At 49.7% G+C, this 14,279-nt stretch overlaps 1 protein-coding gene across 3 annotated transcripts in view; it reads right to left on the reverse strand.

Annotated features, from left to right (window-relative positions):
- Window positions 1–11,491, reverse strand: part of Dapk2 (death associated protein kinase 2) — a 158,000-nt gene extending 146,509 nt beyond the window's left edge. For 2 of the 3 annotated variants that reach the window (XM_045161009.1, XM_045161008.1), the window contains exons 1-2: window positions 11,462–11,480; window positions 1,569–1,666 (exon numbers count right to left, since the gene is read on the reverse strand). In XM_045161009.1, the coding sequence (XP_045016944.1) occupies window positions 1,569–1,660 (92 nt within the window). In that variant the 5' untranslated portion in view covers window positions 1,661–1,666; window positions 11,462–11,480. Of the gene's footprint in view, window positions 1–1,568; window positions 1,667–11,461 lie in introns of all 3 variants that reach the window. The other variant, XM_045161007.1, reaches the window with a different exon arrangement.
- Between the last annotated feature and the right edge of the window lie 2,788 nt (window positions 11,492–14,279).

A 14,279-nucleotide genomic window follows, 5' to 3' on the forward strand; every position in this document is an offset into this window, starting at 1 on the left:
AGATGAGGGTCCCGGAAGGAAAAAGCTTTGATGGCCTTTCAATTCACCTCACTTCCAGACAAGCCCTAGCATGTCTGGCCACTCCAAAGGCCCCCGGGCCCTGTCACTTCTTACCAACCTTTTGCCCAGTCTCAGCGCTTTACACAACAGGGAGAAAAGGAGCGCACGGAGCCTTCCTAGCCATTGCAGGGGAGGCCCAGAACACACGGTCCTCCTCTAGTTCTAACAGCTCGTGTCTTTGACATCCAGAACAGTGGAGAGGCAAGACAGTGAAGCCATGGAACATAACAACTCCTCAGGAAACGGCCCTACATCCTTCTCAGAGTCCTCTGCCCGCACAACTTCTCAGTTTCCCTACTCCCCAAACACAAGTCCAATCTGACTCGCCCTGTTATCAAGTACGCCGCTGGCCCCACTGCCAGGACAGGAAAACACTGCTCATCTTTGTCCCCATGGCACCAGGGCACAGGTCCTACACGCACAGGATGTGGCCAAAGTGAGGCCACCAAATCAAGAGTCACTGGGCAGAGCTGAGGGGGCCACTTCCCACTGGCAGAGGGGTTTGAGGCAGAGAACCCAGGGCCCCACTGCGATGCAGGCTACAGCAGAGGCCTCTGCCCTCCCCACACCCGTCCTCCAGGCCCCAGATGGGCAGCAACAGCCAGTCTAAGCGAAAGGCCGAGGTATCCTGCGCACCTGCTGCCTTCCGCTCTCCTCGGAATAAAAAGCACCCTGGCTTTGAAACTTCCTGTTGGCCTTTAAAAACAAAGGAGAGCGACAGAACTTATCCCCAACTCAAAAGTCCTGCAGAGTGGAAAGCCTTCCTGGTTTGCCTGTCAATGCACACCCTAAATGGTTTTTACTCCGCTGGGTGTGGAAGGGCCAAGGCGGGGTGCTCTGGTGAACACACAGCTGTGGGCAAGTGCTGTGCTCACAGGAGGCTAAGAAGAGTGCAAAGGGACAAACTGGACTGGTCAGAATCTCGGCTATGTCACTTGCTGCCTTAGCAGCTCTGGGTCACTTGCTTAAACGCTGGTTTTGAGAATCAAATTTTGGGATTGGTGTTTTGTAGCCACTAAAATACCATTTGAACATTGAGTTTGAGGCCACCCTGAGACTACAGAGTGAATTCCAGGTCAGCCTGGGCTAGAGTGAGACCCTACCTCAAAAAAAGAAAAAAAAAAAAAAAAGAATATCCCAGGAACCATGGGAACCCCAAGCAGACTCCAAGAAGAAGACTACAAGTCAGGTCTCCATTCAGAACCCAGAGACGGCTTTGTGGGGGAAAAAAACAAAAGTTAACAGGTAAAGTGACAACTATTAAGACTTCCCACAGCAGTCATGTGCTGAAAACCAACCTTAACAGTTTTAGCCCTTCTGCTCACAAGTCACTAATTCCAGAGAGATGATTATTTAGAGTTACCCATGAGGATGAAGAAACTTTGGGCTTCTTTTGAGAGCTTCCCACTCGCCCCATGACAAGCTCAGCCCCACAACAGCCACAGACCAAGAGAAGAGTGACGGGCACCCAGTTCCATATCCCCTCCACCTCTCACACAATTTCCTACCTTCCCAGCTCCTCTCCAATGTCATAAAAATCCTCCACCTTCTGTTGCTTGAACGTCTCCATGTTTGGGCTCCTCATTGAGGCCTGGACCATACAACCCTGAAATGGGAAGGAATCTGAGGTTAGGACAGTCACACAAAGTAACAGAGGCCCAAGAGTTTGAGACTGAAAAGGGCCAGCTGCAAGGGAGCAGAAAACTCAGCAGTAACCACAGCCCTAAACCCACGGCACTTCAAGCACCTTCTCACCAGTGGCTGTCATGTGTGGCTCTCATTTGATTCATCTTACTTTAATGTTTTTCCTTTCTTCTCTGCCCTCCCTTCTTCTCTCTTTCTCTCTGTCTCTTTTTATTTTTATTTTATTTATTTATTTGAGAGAGAGGGAAGGAGAGAGAGAGAGAGAGAATGGGCATACCAGGCCAGAGCCTCCAGCCACTGCAAATGAACTCCACATGCATGCACCCCTGTGCACATCTGGTTTATGTGGGTCCTGGAGAATCGAACCAGGATCCTTTGGCTTTGCAGGCAAATACCTTAACTGCTAAGCCATCTCTCCAGCCCCTCCCTCCCTCTCTCTCTCTCTCTCTCTCTCTCTCTCTCTCTCTCTCTAAGACAAGATCTCACTATGTAGCCAGTCTGGAACGTACTATATCGCCCAGGCTGATCTCAAACTCCTGGCAGTCCTCGGCCTCCAAAGCAGTCAGGTGACATCATGACATGAATATGCCACCACACCTGGTTCAAACTTGACACAAAAGAAAGAGCCTTCTTCAGATCTGTCTGAAGAAGTTCAGATAGGCAGGACCTCAAATCTACTGAGAAAGAGGTGAAGCGGCAGTAGCTGGGTATGGTGGTATGCACCTGTAATCCCACACCTGGAAGCAGGAGGATTGAGGGTTCAAGGTCAGCCTGAGCTTTACATAGTAACAACCTGTCTCAAAAAGCCAAAGTCTGAAGCTAGGTGTGGTGTCGCATGCCTTTAATCCCAGCACTCGGGAGGCAGAGGTAGGAGGATCGCTGTGAGTTTGAGGCCACCCTGAGACTCCATAGTGAATTCCAGGTCAGCCTGGGCTACAGTGAGACCCTATCTGGAAAAACTGAAAAGCAAAAAACAAACAAAAAGCCGAAGGCTGGAAACAGTTCAGTTGTAGAGCACTGGCTAGCATCACGTCCCAGGTTCGCTTGGGGAAATCATTTAAGCAGCTAAGGTGGAAGGTAGTAGCTTCTTTGTCTATAAAATGGGGCTGGGACTATAGAAATCAATTTCAAGTCATGAAATTGTTTTGTGAACAATTACAAGCTATAGAAAGGCAAGGGATTATCATGACCTCAGCTCCCTCAGGGGCCGTGCCACCCATTGACGAGTCTGAACGGATTGGTAAGCGGCTCTCACTCATCACCCAAGGGGAACATGGGCGAGGGTGGTGTGACAAACGAAGACAGCACAGGAGTCGACAGCCTGAGGTGCTGGTCCCAGCTTTGCCCACAACTCGCGCTGTGACCTCACTACTTGGCAGGAGAGCCTCGGTTTCTTCATCTGTAGAGAGGGCTGACTCTCCCTGCCCGGGGCACCTCAGCAAGAGACACGGGGCCACTCAAGGTGTCCTTCTCTTCCCAGAAGAGACGACCTCGTCTTCTCCTGGGATCCCCTGCCGTAAATAGCTCCTCCATTCCTGGGACAGTCACGTGCCATCCTAGAAAGCAACCTGAGGGCCGTCCAGGGCCCAACGCAAAGAACCAGCTGAGGGCTGGAGCGATGCGTTTGCCTGCAAAGCCAAAGGACCCCAGTTCGATTCCCCGGGACCCACGTAAGCCAGCTGCACAAGGGGGCACACATGTCTGGAGTTTGTTTGCAGTGGCTGGAGGCCCTGGCGCGCCCATATTCTCCCTCTCCCTCTCTCTATCAAATAAATAAATAAATAAAAATACTAAATAATAATAATAATAATAATAAAGAACCAGCCGACTATGAACACATCTATGAAGAGTCCTCAGCAAAGGCCCCAGAACCTTCTTGACTAGCATGTGCAGCTTTTCTTGTGCTGCCAATCAGATGCCAACCGTACCCAGCCTCATGAACCCCCAAAGTTCTTCTGCTGCCAATCAGATGCCAACCGTACCCAGCCTCATGAACCCCCAACGACTTTTTTGTTGTTCCCCCACACACTCCAGACTAGGCAGAGGCACCATTATCTAAGAACGGATCTCCCCAATGCCACATGGTGGCAGCTGTTCTAACTCTCAGGGACTGGATACGCGCGTCTTCCCTTCACCTCTGCCCCCTGCGAACCAGAGCTCCACCATGAAGATTCCATCTCTCCCCTCCCTTCTGCCAAAGCACACACATCCCTGGAGATTTCCAGGCAGAGCTGGCCTGGCTCCCAGGTCTCTCACTTTTAGGGTCACCTGCCTTTTGGCACCCCTGGTGCCTCCTGCTTCTCCTCCCTGCTTTATCTGCACTGTGCAGCCGGAGCCCGGGCATGCCTGCATACTGAACCGAGCAGGCCCCAGCAACCCTGGCATCGGACTGGCTTGGATATGAATTAGTCTTTTGGCCCATGGCAGGTTGGCAGCCTCTCTGGGTCTTAGTCCCCTCATCTGTAAACAGGGGTGACTCCATCCCTATCACCTACTTCCATGCACCACTGTGCAAATTCACTGTGGTAAGGGTATAAACTGCTGTATAAATAATAAGGATGGGCCAGGTGTTGTGGTAGATGCCTTCAGTTCCAGCATTCGGGAGGCTGAGGGAGGATGACTGCTGTTGAGTTTGAGGCCAGCCTGGGTTACAGGATGAGTTTCAGGTCAGCTTGTGCTAGAATGAGACCCTGCCTCAAAAAAAAAAAAAAAAAAAAAAAAAAAAAAGGAAGGAAGAAAGAAAAATGAAAGGAGATCGGTTTTTACTGTTATTTGACTCACCCCAAACTACTGTGTTTCTGTTTCCCATGGCAATTTGGTTCCCTTCACAGGAAAAGGTTTTGGGGATCACCTCAGCAAGTGACTGGCAAGTCTCCTGAGACTGGCACCTCCTTCCAAATAAACCATTTAAGTCAGCTCTTGGGTGAGGGGGTGGGTGCTAATTTCACACTGCTAGATGTAAGCAGAAACACTAGGAGTGGTTACATGCTTCCCTTGGGTGACAGGTGCACTCCGTTTCCCATCGGGAGCTGAGCTGGGTTCAGAGAAGCACCAGCTCCCCAGACAAATGGCTCTACATCTTGGGGGACAAGCAGGAGAATTCCCAGACAAACAGGGTCACCAACTCATCTGTCCAGTGACAGCCCTCTCCCCCCCATTTCCTATATTGCAGCCAGTGTAGAACTTTCTAATTCACTCAGAACTGTCACTGCACGATGCCTCACTTCCGGGAGGGCCTTTCCACAGGAAGCCCACCTGAGAGCCCTCCTGGAAAAACCACGTCCTTCCCACAAGGCTCAGGCTTCCCTGTGAAGCTCCGTGAACCTTTTACTCCTCCTCCTCTTTAAATTCCAGAAAATCATCCTCATACACCTAGGGTTAGAATTTTTCATATCCTGTCTTATAATCTATGTCTTTTTCAGAAGAAGAAGGCATGGATTCTACAATCACACCAGCCGAGGTTGAAATCCCAGCTCTGGGGCTGGAGAGATGGCTTAGCGGTTAAGGCGTATGTTTGTGAAGCCAAAGGACCCCGGTTCGATTCTCCAGGTCCCACATAAGCCAGATGCACAAGGTGGCGCATGCATCTGGAGTTCGTTTGCAGTGGCTGCCACTTACAATCATGTTAAGCTTTGCTGAACACCAGTTACCTTTTCTGAGCTTCGAGTTGCTTCCATAGGACATGGGCCTAGACAATTCCTGCTGTCAGCTAGTATGTGAGAACTCATACTCTGCCAAGAGGAACACACACTGGACAACCACTCAGAAAAACTGTTGAACAATCTCTATGAACACACTGAGAGAAATGCATGAAGTTATTTTCCAGAATGGTCCACATTAACAGTAACTAAACTCTTAGCAGCAACTAAAAATTGGAAACAACCAAATGGATATCAATACAACAGTGGATAGACATAATGATCTTGACAACCATATAATGGAATTACTATACAAAAATGAAAGTTAGCCAATTCCTGCAACCTGCTATCACACAGATAAATCTCACAAACATGAAGTTGAATAAAAGAATCCACAGGCTGGAGAGATGACACAATGGTTAAAGGTGCTTGCTTGCAGAGCCTGATGTCCTAGGTTCAATTCCTAACACCTACATTAAGCCAGATGCACAAAGTGGTACATGAACTTGGAGTTTGTTTGCCATGGCAGGAGGCCTTGGTGTACCCCTCTCTCTCTTTTTCTCTCTCTCTCTCTTTCTCTCTCTCTCTCTTACACACACTTTCTCACTCTCTCCTTCCTTCTACTTGCAAATGAATTAATAAAAATATTTTTTAAAAAGAAGCTGACAACAACAGCCAGGTGTGGTGGTGCATGCCTTTAATCTCAGCACTCAGGAGGCAGTGGTAAAAGGACTGCCGTGAGTTCAGAGACTCCATAGAGAATTCCAGGTCAGCCTGGGCTAGAGTGAGACCCTACCTCAAAAAAAAAAAAAAAAGAAGCTGACAACAAATGGTTACATATGATTCAATTTTAGCAAAACTGATCTATAAAAATGGGGATGCAGGGCTGGAGAAATGGCTTAGTGGTTAAGCACTTGCCTGTGAAGCCTAAGGACCCCAGTTCGAGGATAGATTTCCCAGGACCCATGTAAGCCAGATGCACAAGGGGGCGCACGTGTCTGGAGTTCGTTTGCAGTGGCTGGAGGCTCTGGTGCACCCATTCTTTCTCTCTCTCTCTGCCTCTTTCTCTCTCTGTCACTCTCAAATAAATAAATAAATAAACGGGATGCAGCTCAATTGGTAGAGTGCTTGCCTAGCCTGCATAAGGCCCTGCGTTCAATCCCTAGCACTGGATAACAGGAATATTGTGAGGGCACAAACCTATAATCCCAGCATTTGTGAAGTAGAGTCTGGAGGACTAGAAGTTCAAGGTTACAGGCTGGAGAGATGACTCCGTAGTTCAGAGCACTTCCTATGCACGCATGAGGGCCTGAGGAGGCCTGAGAGACCACTCAAATTTAAGCCCCAGGCCCACATAAACAGCTGAGCATGGCCATGCATGTCTGTAACCCCAGTTCCACAGGGATCAGAGACCCTGGGGCGGGGGAAGGCAAGCTCTGGGGGAAGTATGAGGCTGTAGCTCAAAACAAGAAGGGGCCGGGCGTGGAGGCGCACGCCTTTAATCCCAGCACTCGGGAGACAGAGGTAGGAGGATTGCCGTGAGTTCAAGGCCAGCCTGAGACTACATAGTGAATTCCAGGTCAGCCTGGGCTAGAGTGAGACCCTACCTCGAAACACTGAAAGAAAAAAAAAAAAAAAAAAAACCCTTCTCATCTATAGTGGTGGAATTCAGAACAGTGGCTCTTCCTAAGGGAGGAGGTAGTGGTTGGAAGGGGACACAGAAGAATTACTGTTGTTGCCAATATTGTTTCTTAATTTTGGTGGTAGTAACGTGGGCCTACAGAGTGTACATTTATTTTGTATGTGATCAAATTTTTATTTAAAATATTAGATTGTAAGAACAAAAAAAAATAAAGAATAAAATATTAGATTGTGCTAGGACTCAGGAGGTCTAGCTTGGAGGATTACTGTAAGTTTAAGGCCAAACTGAAAGTACACAGTGAATTTCAAGTCAGTGTGGGCTAGAGCTCAAAAAAAAATAAATAGATTTCCAGGTGTGGTGGTACCCACCTGTAATTTTGGCATTCAGGAAGCTGAGGTAGGAGAATTGCCTTGAGTTTGAGGCCATCCTAGGATACTAGTGATTTCTAGGCTATTCTGAGCTACAGTGCAAAATCTTGTCTCAAAAAGTAAAAGAGGACCTGAGGCAATGGCTGAGCTGTTGAAGGCGCTGCCTTGTAAAGTCTGCCAGCCCAAACTGGCCTGAGTTCAATTCCCCAGTACCCACATAAGGCCAGATGCACAGAGCGGCACATGTGTGTGGGGTTCATTTGCAAAGCCCTCGTGCGCCAATCCCTCTTTTCTCTCTCTCTTTCTGTGTGCAAATAAATAAAAATACTTTAAAAAAAAAAAAGGGAAAGAGGGCTGAAGAGATGGCTAAGTGGGTAAGGTGTTTGTTTGCCTGCGAGGCCTAAGGATCCAGGTTCAATTCCCCAGTACCTACATAAGCCAGATGCACAAGGTGGCACATGTATCTGGAGTTCTTTTGAGATAGCTACAAGTTCTGGTATGCCTATTCTCTCCCTCTCTCTCTCTCTCTCTCTCTCTCTCTCTCTCATAAGTAAATAAAATATTTAAAATTATAAAAAAGGAAAGAAAAATAGATAAATTACCACTTTATGAAACAAGAGAAATGAAAACTGTGAAATGGTTTTGGAGCCCTGTGAAGGCAAGACTTAAGGCATTCTTGCCTCTGTCCCACCGTAAGAGTACTATATAGCAAGCCCTCTATAAATTTGCCATTAGCGCTCCAGCCTCCTTTCTCAAGGCCACAGCTCAGATAAAACTCATCAGGTAAAATTCCTGGTGACAGCTTCAAGGCCTTTTCCCAACACCTCCCCCAAAAATCAGTTTCATTTTATCTAAGCTGGTGACATGTGCAAGGCAAGTTCAGGGGCTCAGATGTTGCTCAGTGGGTAGAGCGCCCACCCAGCATGCTGAAGGTCTGAATTCGACCCTCTGCACTGCATGAATGGGGTGTGGTGGCACACACCTGTTATACCTGTGTGGGAGGTGGAGGCAGGGGGATCGAAGTTCAGTGTCAGGGGTAGGCACATTTCTTGCTCTGAAAAGCCAAATCTTACAGCAGAGGGCAAGGACATAGCAACAACTTTTGGCCAGAAGCCCACGCCATCAGCTCCAGACATTCCAAAAACAAGACCCATCTTAATGCCCACACTTTTCCCAAGGGGGATTCTTAGAATTCACACTGGGGCCCGTATCCCTAATAGCAGATAACACTCTACAAGTTAACATGAATTTCCTGTGACTCCACAGAAAGGAACCTCACAGGGCTGACGAGATGGCTTAGTGGTTAAGTTATTTGCCTGCAAAGTCAAAGGATCCCGGTTCAATTCCCCAGGACCCATGTAAGCCAGATGTGCAAGGGGACACATGCATCTGGAGTTCGTTTGCAGTGGCTGGAGGCCCTTCTCTCCCTCTCCTCCTCTCCCTCTCCCCCTTTCCCTCTCTCTCGCTGCCTCTTTCTCTCTCAAATAATAAATATGTTATTTTTTTTAATTTAAAGAAAGGAATCTCACAGATACCTTATTTAGAACTTTTAAAAAAATTTTTTATTTATTTATTTGAGAGAGAGAGAGAATGGGCACACCAGGAACTCTTGCCACTGCAAATAAACTCCAGATGCGTATGTCCCCTTGTGCATCTGGCTTACGTGGATCCTGGGGAATAGAACCTGGGTCCTTAGGCTTTACAGACAAACACCTTAACTGATAAGCCATTTCCCCAGCCCCCTTATTTAGAACTTTTTTTTTTTTTTTTTTACTCTTACCCAGAAGTGAACAGGTTGAGGAAGTGAGGCCAGAGAAAGTGCATGCTGTCCTTGCTGTACCTTATGGATAAGAACCGATGTGAAACAGGGGTTGGAAACCACTGCTGTCTGGCCTAAACCACTTGTTTGACAAAAGGAGGAATCTGAGGTCGTGACAGGGGAAGTGACTTGCCCTTAGGCACACAGCTAGCCCATTGAGCTCCCCAGGGCTTCGGTTTATAGCAAGCAACACCTCAAAGGGTGGCTTGCTGTTGAGAAGTCAGTGGCCTCCTGGAGGACAACCTGAATGAGCTGTGGCTCATCCTGCAAAGGGAACTCTCTGCGCTCCTCACCCTCACCTCACCCACAGCGAGTGACAGAAACTGGACCACAGAGGCAAGCAGTGACATGGTACCAACACACAAGAAGATGTGCACGTCTCTCTCTCTCACATACACACACACTCCAACTCTGGGGAGACTGCCAGCAGAAGGGAGGGGGCTCTGGCACCAGAACCCCATCCAGACAATCCCTAAGGAAGCTGGGGTTCAGAGATCAGCCACCTGCTGAGTTCACATGAGAAAAACTCCATTTTTCTGATAAAGGTCCAACAAGCGAGCAGCCCACTTGTTCACCTTCCAACATCTAACAGATAGAAAAGCTCTAGGAAGGTGGTCAGGGTGAACTGGATTTCACTTCTGCCAGCAGGAAGTTTGCCTTAGAACAGACTGGCAGATGTGTACCCGCATCTAGTCACTCCTGACCCCCTACCCAAGCCTTCCAGGAAGCTGCTGGTTGATTAGTGAGATCCCTCTAGATGCTAAAAACGCGTATCAGGAGATGGGTGGTGGGTGGGAAAACAAAGTTCTGAACGTAAATGCGAATCAGTCAAGAGGCCAGCTCCCTTAGCAAACAAAGGTCGCCTGGGAATACCAGTGTCAGAGACCAGAGCAACAGCCCCGACCCCCCGCAGCTCTGCAGTGCATTGTAAGAGGATGGGGAGCCTGGGTCTGTCTTTCTACCTACCTCCCAGGCAGCCAGCGAGGGTGCCCTCTCCTTTACCAACACCTGACTGGCCTTGGATAATATCTTCTATGCTTGCAGGGTAAGATGCAGGGCTTGCCTTAAGACCTATGCACACACCACGAGACATCCACTGAACCTAGGCCCCAGAGCTTGGCAGCACCCTTTCCAAAGCCCCTTCACCCCAACCTGCGCCGGCAGCAGACCCGCGCGGGCGTGGCGGGGGGGGGGGGGCGCAGAAGGCTGTCTGTCCCCAGCTCACCGTGGGGCTCTGCCTGGGACCAGAACTCCCGAAGCAGCCGCCCACAAACAAGGCTCATTAGACTCCCTACTCCCTGAGTGAACCTCAGTATCACCTCCAGGGCTGAGAGGAGGAGAGGGAAAAAAAAAAAAGGTGATGTGAGGAGAGATAGCTTAACGGTTAAGGTGTTTGCCCGCAAAGCCAAAGGACGAAGGTTCGATTCCCCCAGGACCCACGTCAGTTAGCCAGATGCCCAAGCCCCCACCCCCCCCGCATGCGCCAAAGGACGAAGGTTCGATTCCCCAGGACCCACGTTAGGCAGCTGCACAAGCCCCCCCCCCGCATGCCTCTGGAGTTCGTTTGCAGTGGCTGGAGGCCCTGGGGTGCCCATTCTCTCCCTCTCTCTCCCTCCCTCTCTCTCTCTCCTCTGTCAAATAAATAAATAAATATAAATAATATAATTTTTGAAAAGGTGATGTGGGGGGCTGGAGAGATGGCTTAGCAGTTAAGCGCTTGCCTGTGAAGCCTAAGGACCCCGGTTCAAGGCTCAATTCCCCAGGACCCATGTTAGCCAGATGCACAAGGGGGTGCATGCATCTGGAGTTCCTTTGCAGTGGCTGGAGGCCCTGGCGCGCCCATTCTCATTCCCTTTCTCTCTCTCTCTCTCTCTCTCTCTCTCTCTCTCTCTCTCTCTCTGTCGCTATCAAATAAATAAATAAAAATAAACCAAAAAAAAGTTTAAAAAAAAAAAAAGGTGATGTGGGGACTTGGACCCCAGGGCATGCTCATCCCACGTTGAGGGAGGGTGCGGGGTGTGCTAGCTTGATAGAAGGCTGTCCCCCACCCCCACCCCCCATTTCCTCTCCGAGTCCAGCTCTCTCCATCTGGCCTCCAAAATCCTCCCCCGCCCCACGCCCGTCTCCCGGGTCAAGGTGCGCGGTGGCGGCTGGGCGAGCCGGGGACAGCGCGCCAGCCAGTGCCCGGTGCCCGGGGCCGGCGGGGTTGAGCCCCGTGCCCCCCGCCGCCCCAGCAAGGCAACCCCCGTCCCCAGCCCGCCCCGTGCCACCCGTCGAGCCCGCTACTCACGGCGGGACGCGGAGCCGCGGCGGGCTCGGGGGGCGCCCGGGGTGCCCGGGGTGCTCGGCGCCGCGCTGCGCTCTCCTCCGCGGCCGCCCGCGCGGACGGACGCCCCGGGAGCCGAGGGGGCGGAGCGGCCCCGGCCGCGCGGACGGACGGACCGACGGGCCCGGGCCGCCGGCGCCCCCTGCCGGGAGAAGCCCCGAGGGCCGCCCCGGGGTGACGGCGCCCCGCGTCCTCGCGCCTGCTGAGCCGAGAAGCCGGCCGCGTCCGTCTGTCCGTCCGTCCTTCCCCGCGCATGCATTCCACGCGCGAGCCTGGGCTGCTAACGCACTCCACCGAGCTGGTCAGCGAGCTATGGAACCTGCTCAAAAAAAGATAAATAAAAATAAAAATAATAAAAATACGAGGGCCCGGGATGGAGAAATGGCTCAGCGGTTAAGGCCCTTGTCCGAGAAGCCTAAGGACCCAGGTTCGATTCTCCAGGCCCCACGTAAAGCCAGATGCGCATGGTGGTGCACGCGTCTGGAGTTCCTTTGCAGTGGGCTGGAGGCCCTGGTGTGCCCATTCTCTCTCTGTGTCTTCTCTCTTTCTCTCAAATAAATAAATAAACATTTCAGAAAAATAAAAAAATAAAAAAAGGAAGAAAACAGCAAACACACCCTGAGGGAAGAGGACCCACTAGGGTAGAAGCCATCCCCGCCCCCTTCCCACCTGGAACAGGTGGAATAGGCCCTGACACCACACCAGATGCTCTGGGAACCTCACCCATGCATGTCTCACAGCAGGGTAGGATGTCTCAGGACCTCTGACAGGCCCAGCTTGGCTTCGGAGTGGTCAGGAACATTCGCCTTCCTCCCCCCCACCCCAGGTAGGGGCTCACTTTAGCTCAGGCTGATGACCTGGAATTGGCTTATGCAGTCTCAGGGTGGCCTCGAACTCAAGGCGATTCTCCTATCTCTGCCTCCCGAGTGCTGGGATTAAAGACGTGCACCACTACTTCTGGTTTTTTTTTTTTTTTTTTTTTGCACCTTAGCACCATTACTGAGTCAAGCTTATCCTAAAGAAGGATTTGGGAATGGATTCTTCCTCTCTTCCTTCTGCCAGAAAAGCCTGAAGGAGAGGAAAAAGAAAGGTAGGGGAAGAGGAGATGGGAGGGAAACAGAATGAAACCAAATTCAGCGTTCATAGAGGGAAGGAAGTAAAGACTGCCTTTCAGAGCTTCCACTGTAAGATACTATGATGGGCCGAGCATGGTGGCGCACGCCTTTAATCCCAGCACTCGGGAGGCAGAGGTAGGAGGATCGCCGAGAGTTCCAGGCCACCCTGAGACTGCATAGTGAATTCCAGGTCAGCCTGGGCTACAGTGAGACCCTACCTCAAAAAACCAAAAAAAAAAAAAAAAAAAATACTATGATGGTTCATGTCGATTTTCAGCTGCACAAGATCTAGAATCACCTAGCAAACCTCTGAACGTGTATGTGACGGAGTTCCTAGGTTGGGTTAATTAAGTTGGGAAGACCCACCTTAAATGTGAGTGGCACCATTTCATAGTCTGGGGTCCCAGACTGAATACAAAAGGAGAAACCCTATATTCACCAGCACTCAGGGGGCACAGGTAGGAGGATTGTTGTGAGTTCAAGGCCAACCTGGGACTACAGAGTGAGATCCAGATCAGCCTGGGCTAGAGTGGAGACCCTACCTTGAAAAAAATTTTGAAAGTGGGGGGGAGACTTGGGAAATGGCTTAGCAGTTAAGGCATTTGCCTGTGAAGCCTAAGGACCCTGGTTCGATTCCCCAGGACCCAGGTAAGCCAGATAGATGCACAAGGGGGCACATGTATCTGGAGTTCATATGCAGTGGCTAGAGGCCCAGGTACACCCATTATCTTTTTATCTGTCTCTTTCTCTCTCATAACTAAATACAATATTTTACAAAAGAACATACCAGGGCTGGAGAGATGGCTTAGCGGTTAAGCGCTTGCCTGTGAAGCCGAAGGACCCAGGTTCGAGGCTCGGTTCCCCAGGTCCCACGTTAGCCAGATGCACAAGGGGGCGCACGCGTCTGGAGTTCGTTTGCAGAGGCTGGAAGCCCTGGCGCACCCATTCTCTCTCTCTCCCTCTATCTGTCTTTCTCTCTGTGTCTGTCACTCTCAAATAAATAAATAATAAATGAACAAAAAAAAAATATTTAAAAAAAAAGAACATACCAAAACCTTTAGGACACAATGAAGACAGTCCTAAGAAGGAAATGTATAGCTTTACAGGCCTATATTAAGAAATTAGAGGGCTGGAGAGATGGCTTAGCGGTTAAGCGCTTGCCTGTGAAGCCTAAGGACCCCCGGTTCGAGGCTCGGTTCCCCAGGTCCCACGTTAGCCAGATGCACAAGGGGGCGCATGCGTCTGGAGATCGTTTGCAGTGGCTGAAGGCCCTGGCGCGCCCATTCTCTCTCCCTCTCTCTATCTGCCTCTTTCTCTGTCTGTTGCTCTCAAATAAATAAATAAAAATATTAAAAAAAAATTAGATAGTGAAACTAGAAAAAAGTAATAGATTCGAAATAAAAAAGAAAAAGAAATTAGAAAAGTCTCAAGTAAACGACCTAATGCTTCACCTTAAAGCCTTGGAAAAAGAAGAGCAAGGCAAACTGAAAATCAGTAGATGGGAAGAAATAATAAAGATTAGGGCAGAAATTAATGAAATAGAAACCAAAGAAACAATCCAAAGAACCAATGAAACAAAGAGTTGGTTCTTTGAAAGGATAAACAAGATTGATAAACCCTTAGCAAATCTGACCAAAACAAAGAGAGAAGAGGCAAAAATTAATAAA

This window comes from Jaculus jaculus, chromosome 10, assembly GCF_020740685.1.
Source record: "Jaculus jaculus isolate mJacJac1 chromosome 10, mJacJac1.mat.Y.cur, whole genome shotgun sequence".
Classification (NCBI taxonomy): Eukaryota; Metazoa; Chordata; class Mammalia; order Rodentia; family Dipodidae; genus Jaculus; species Jaculus jaculus.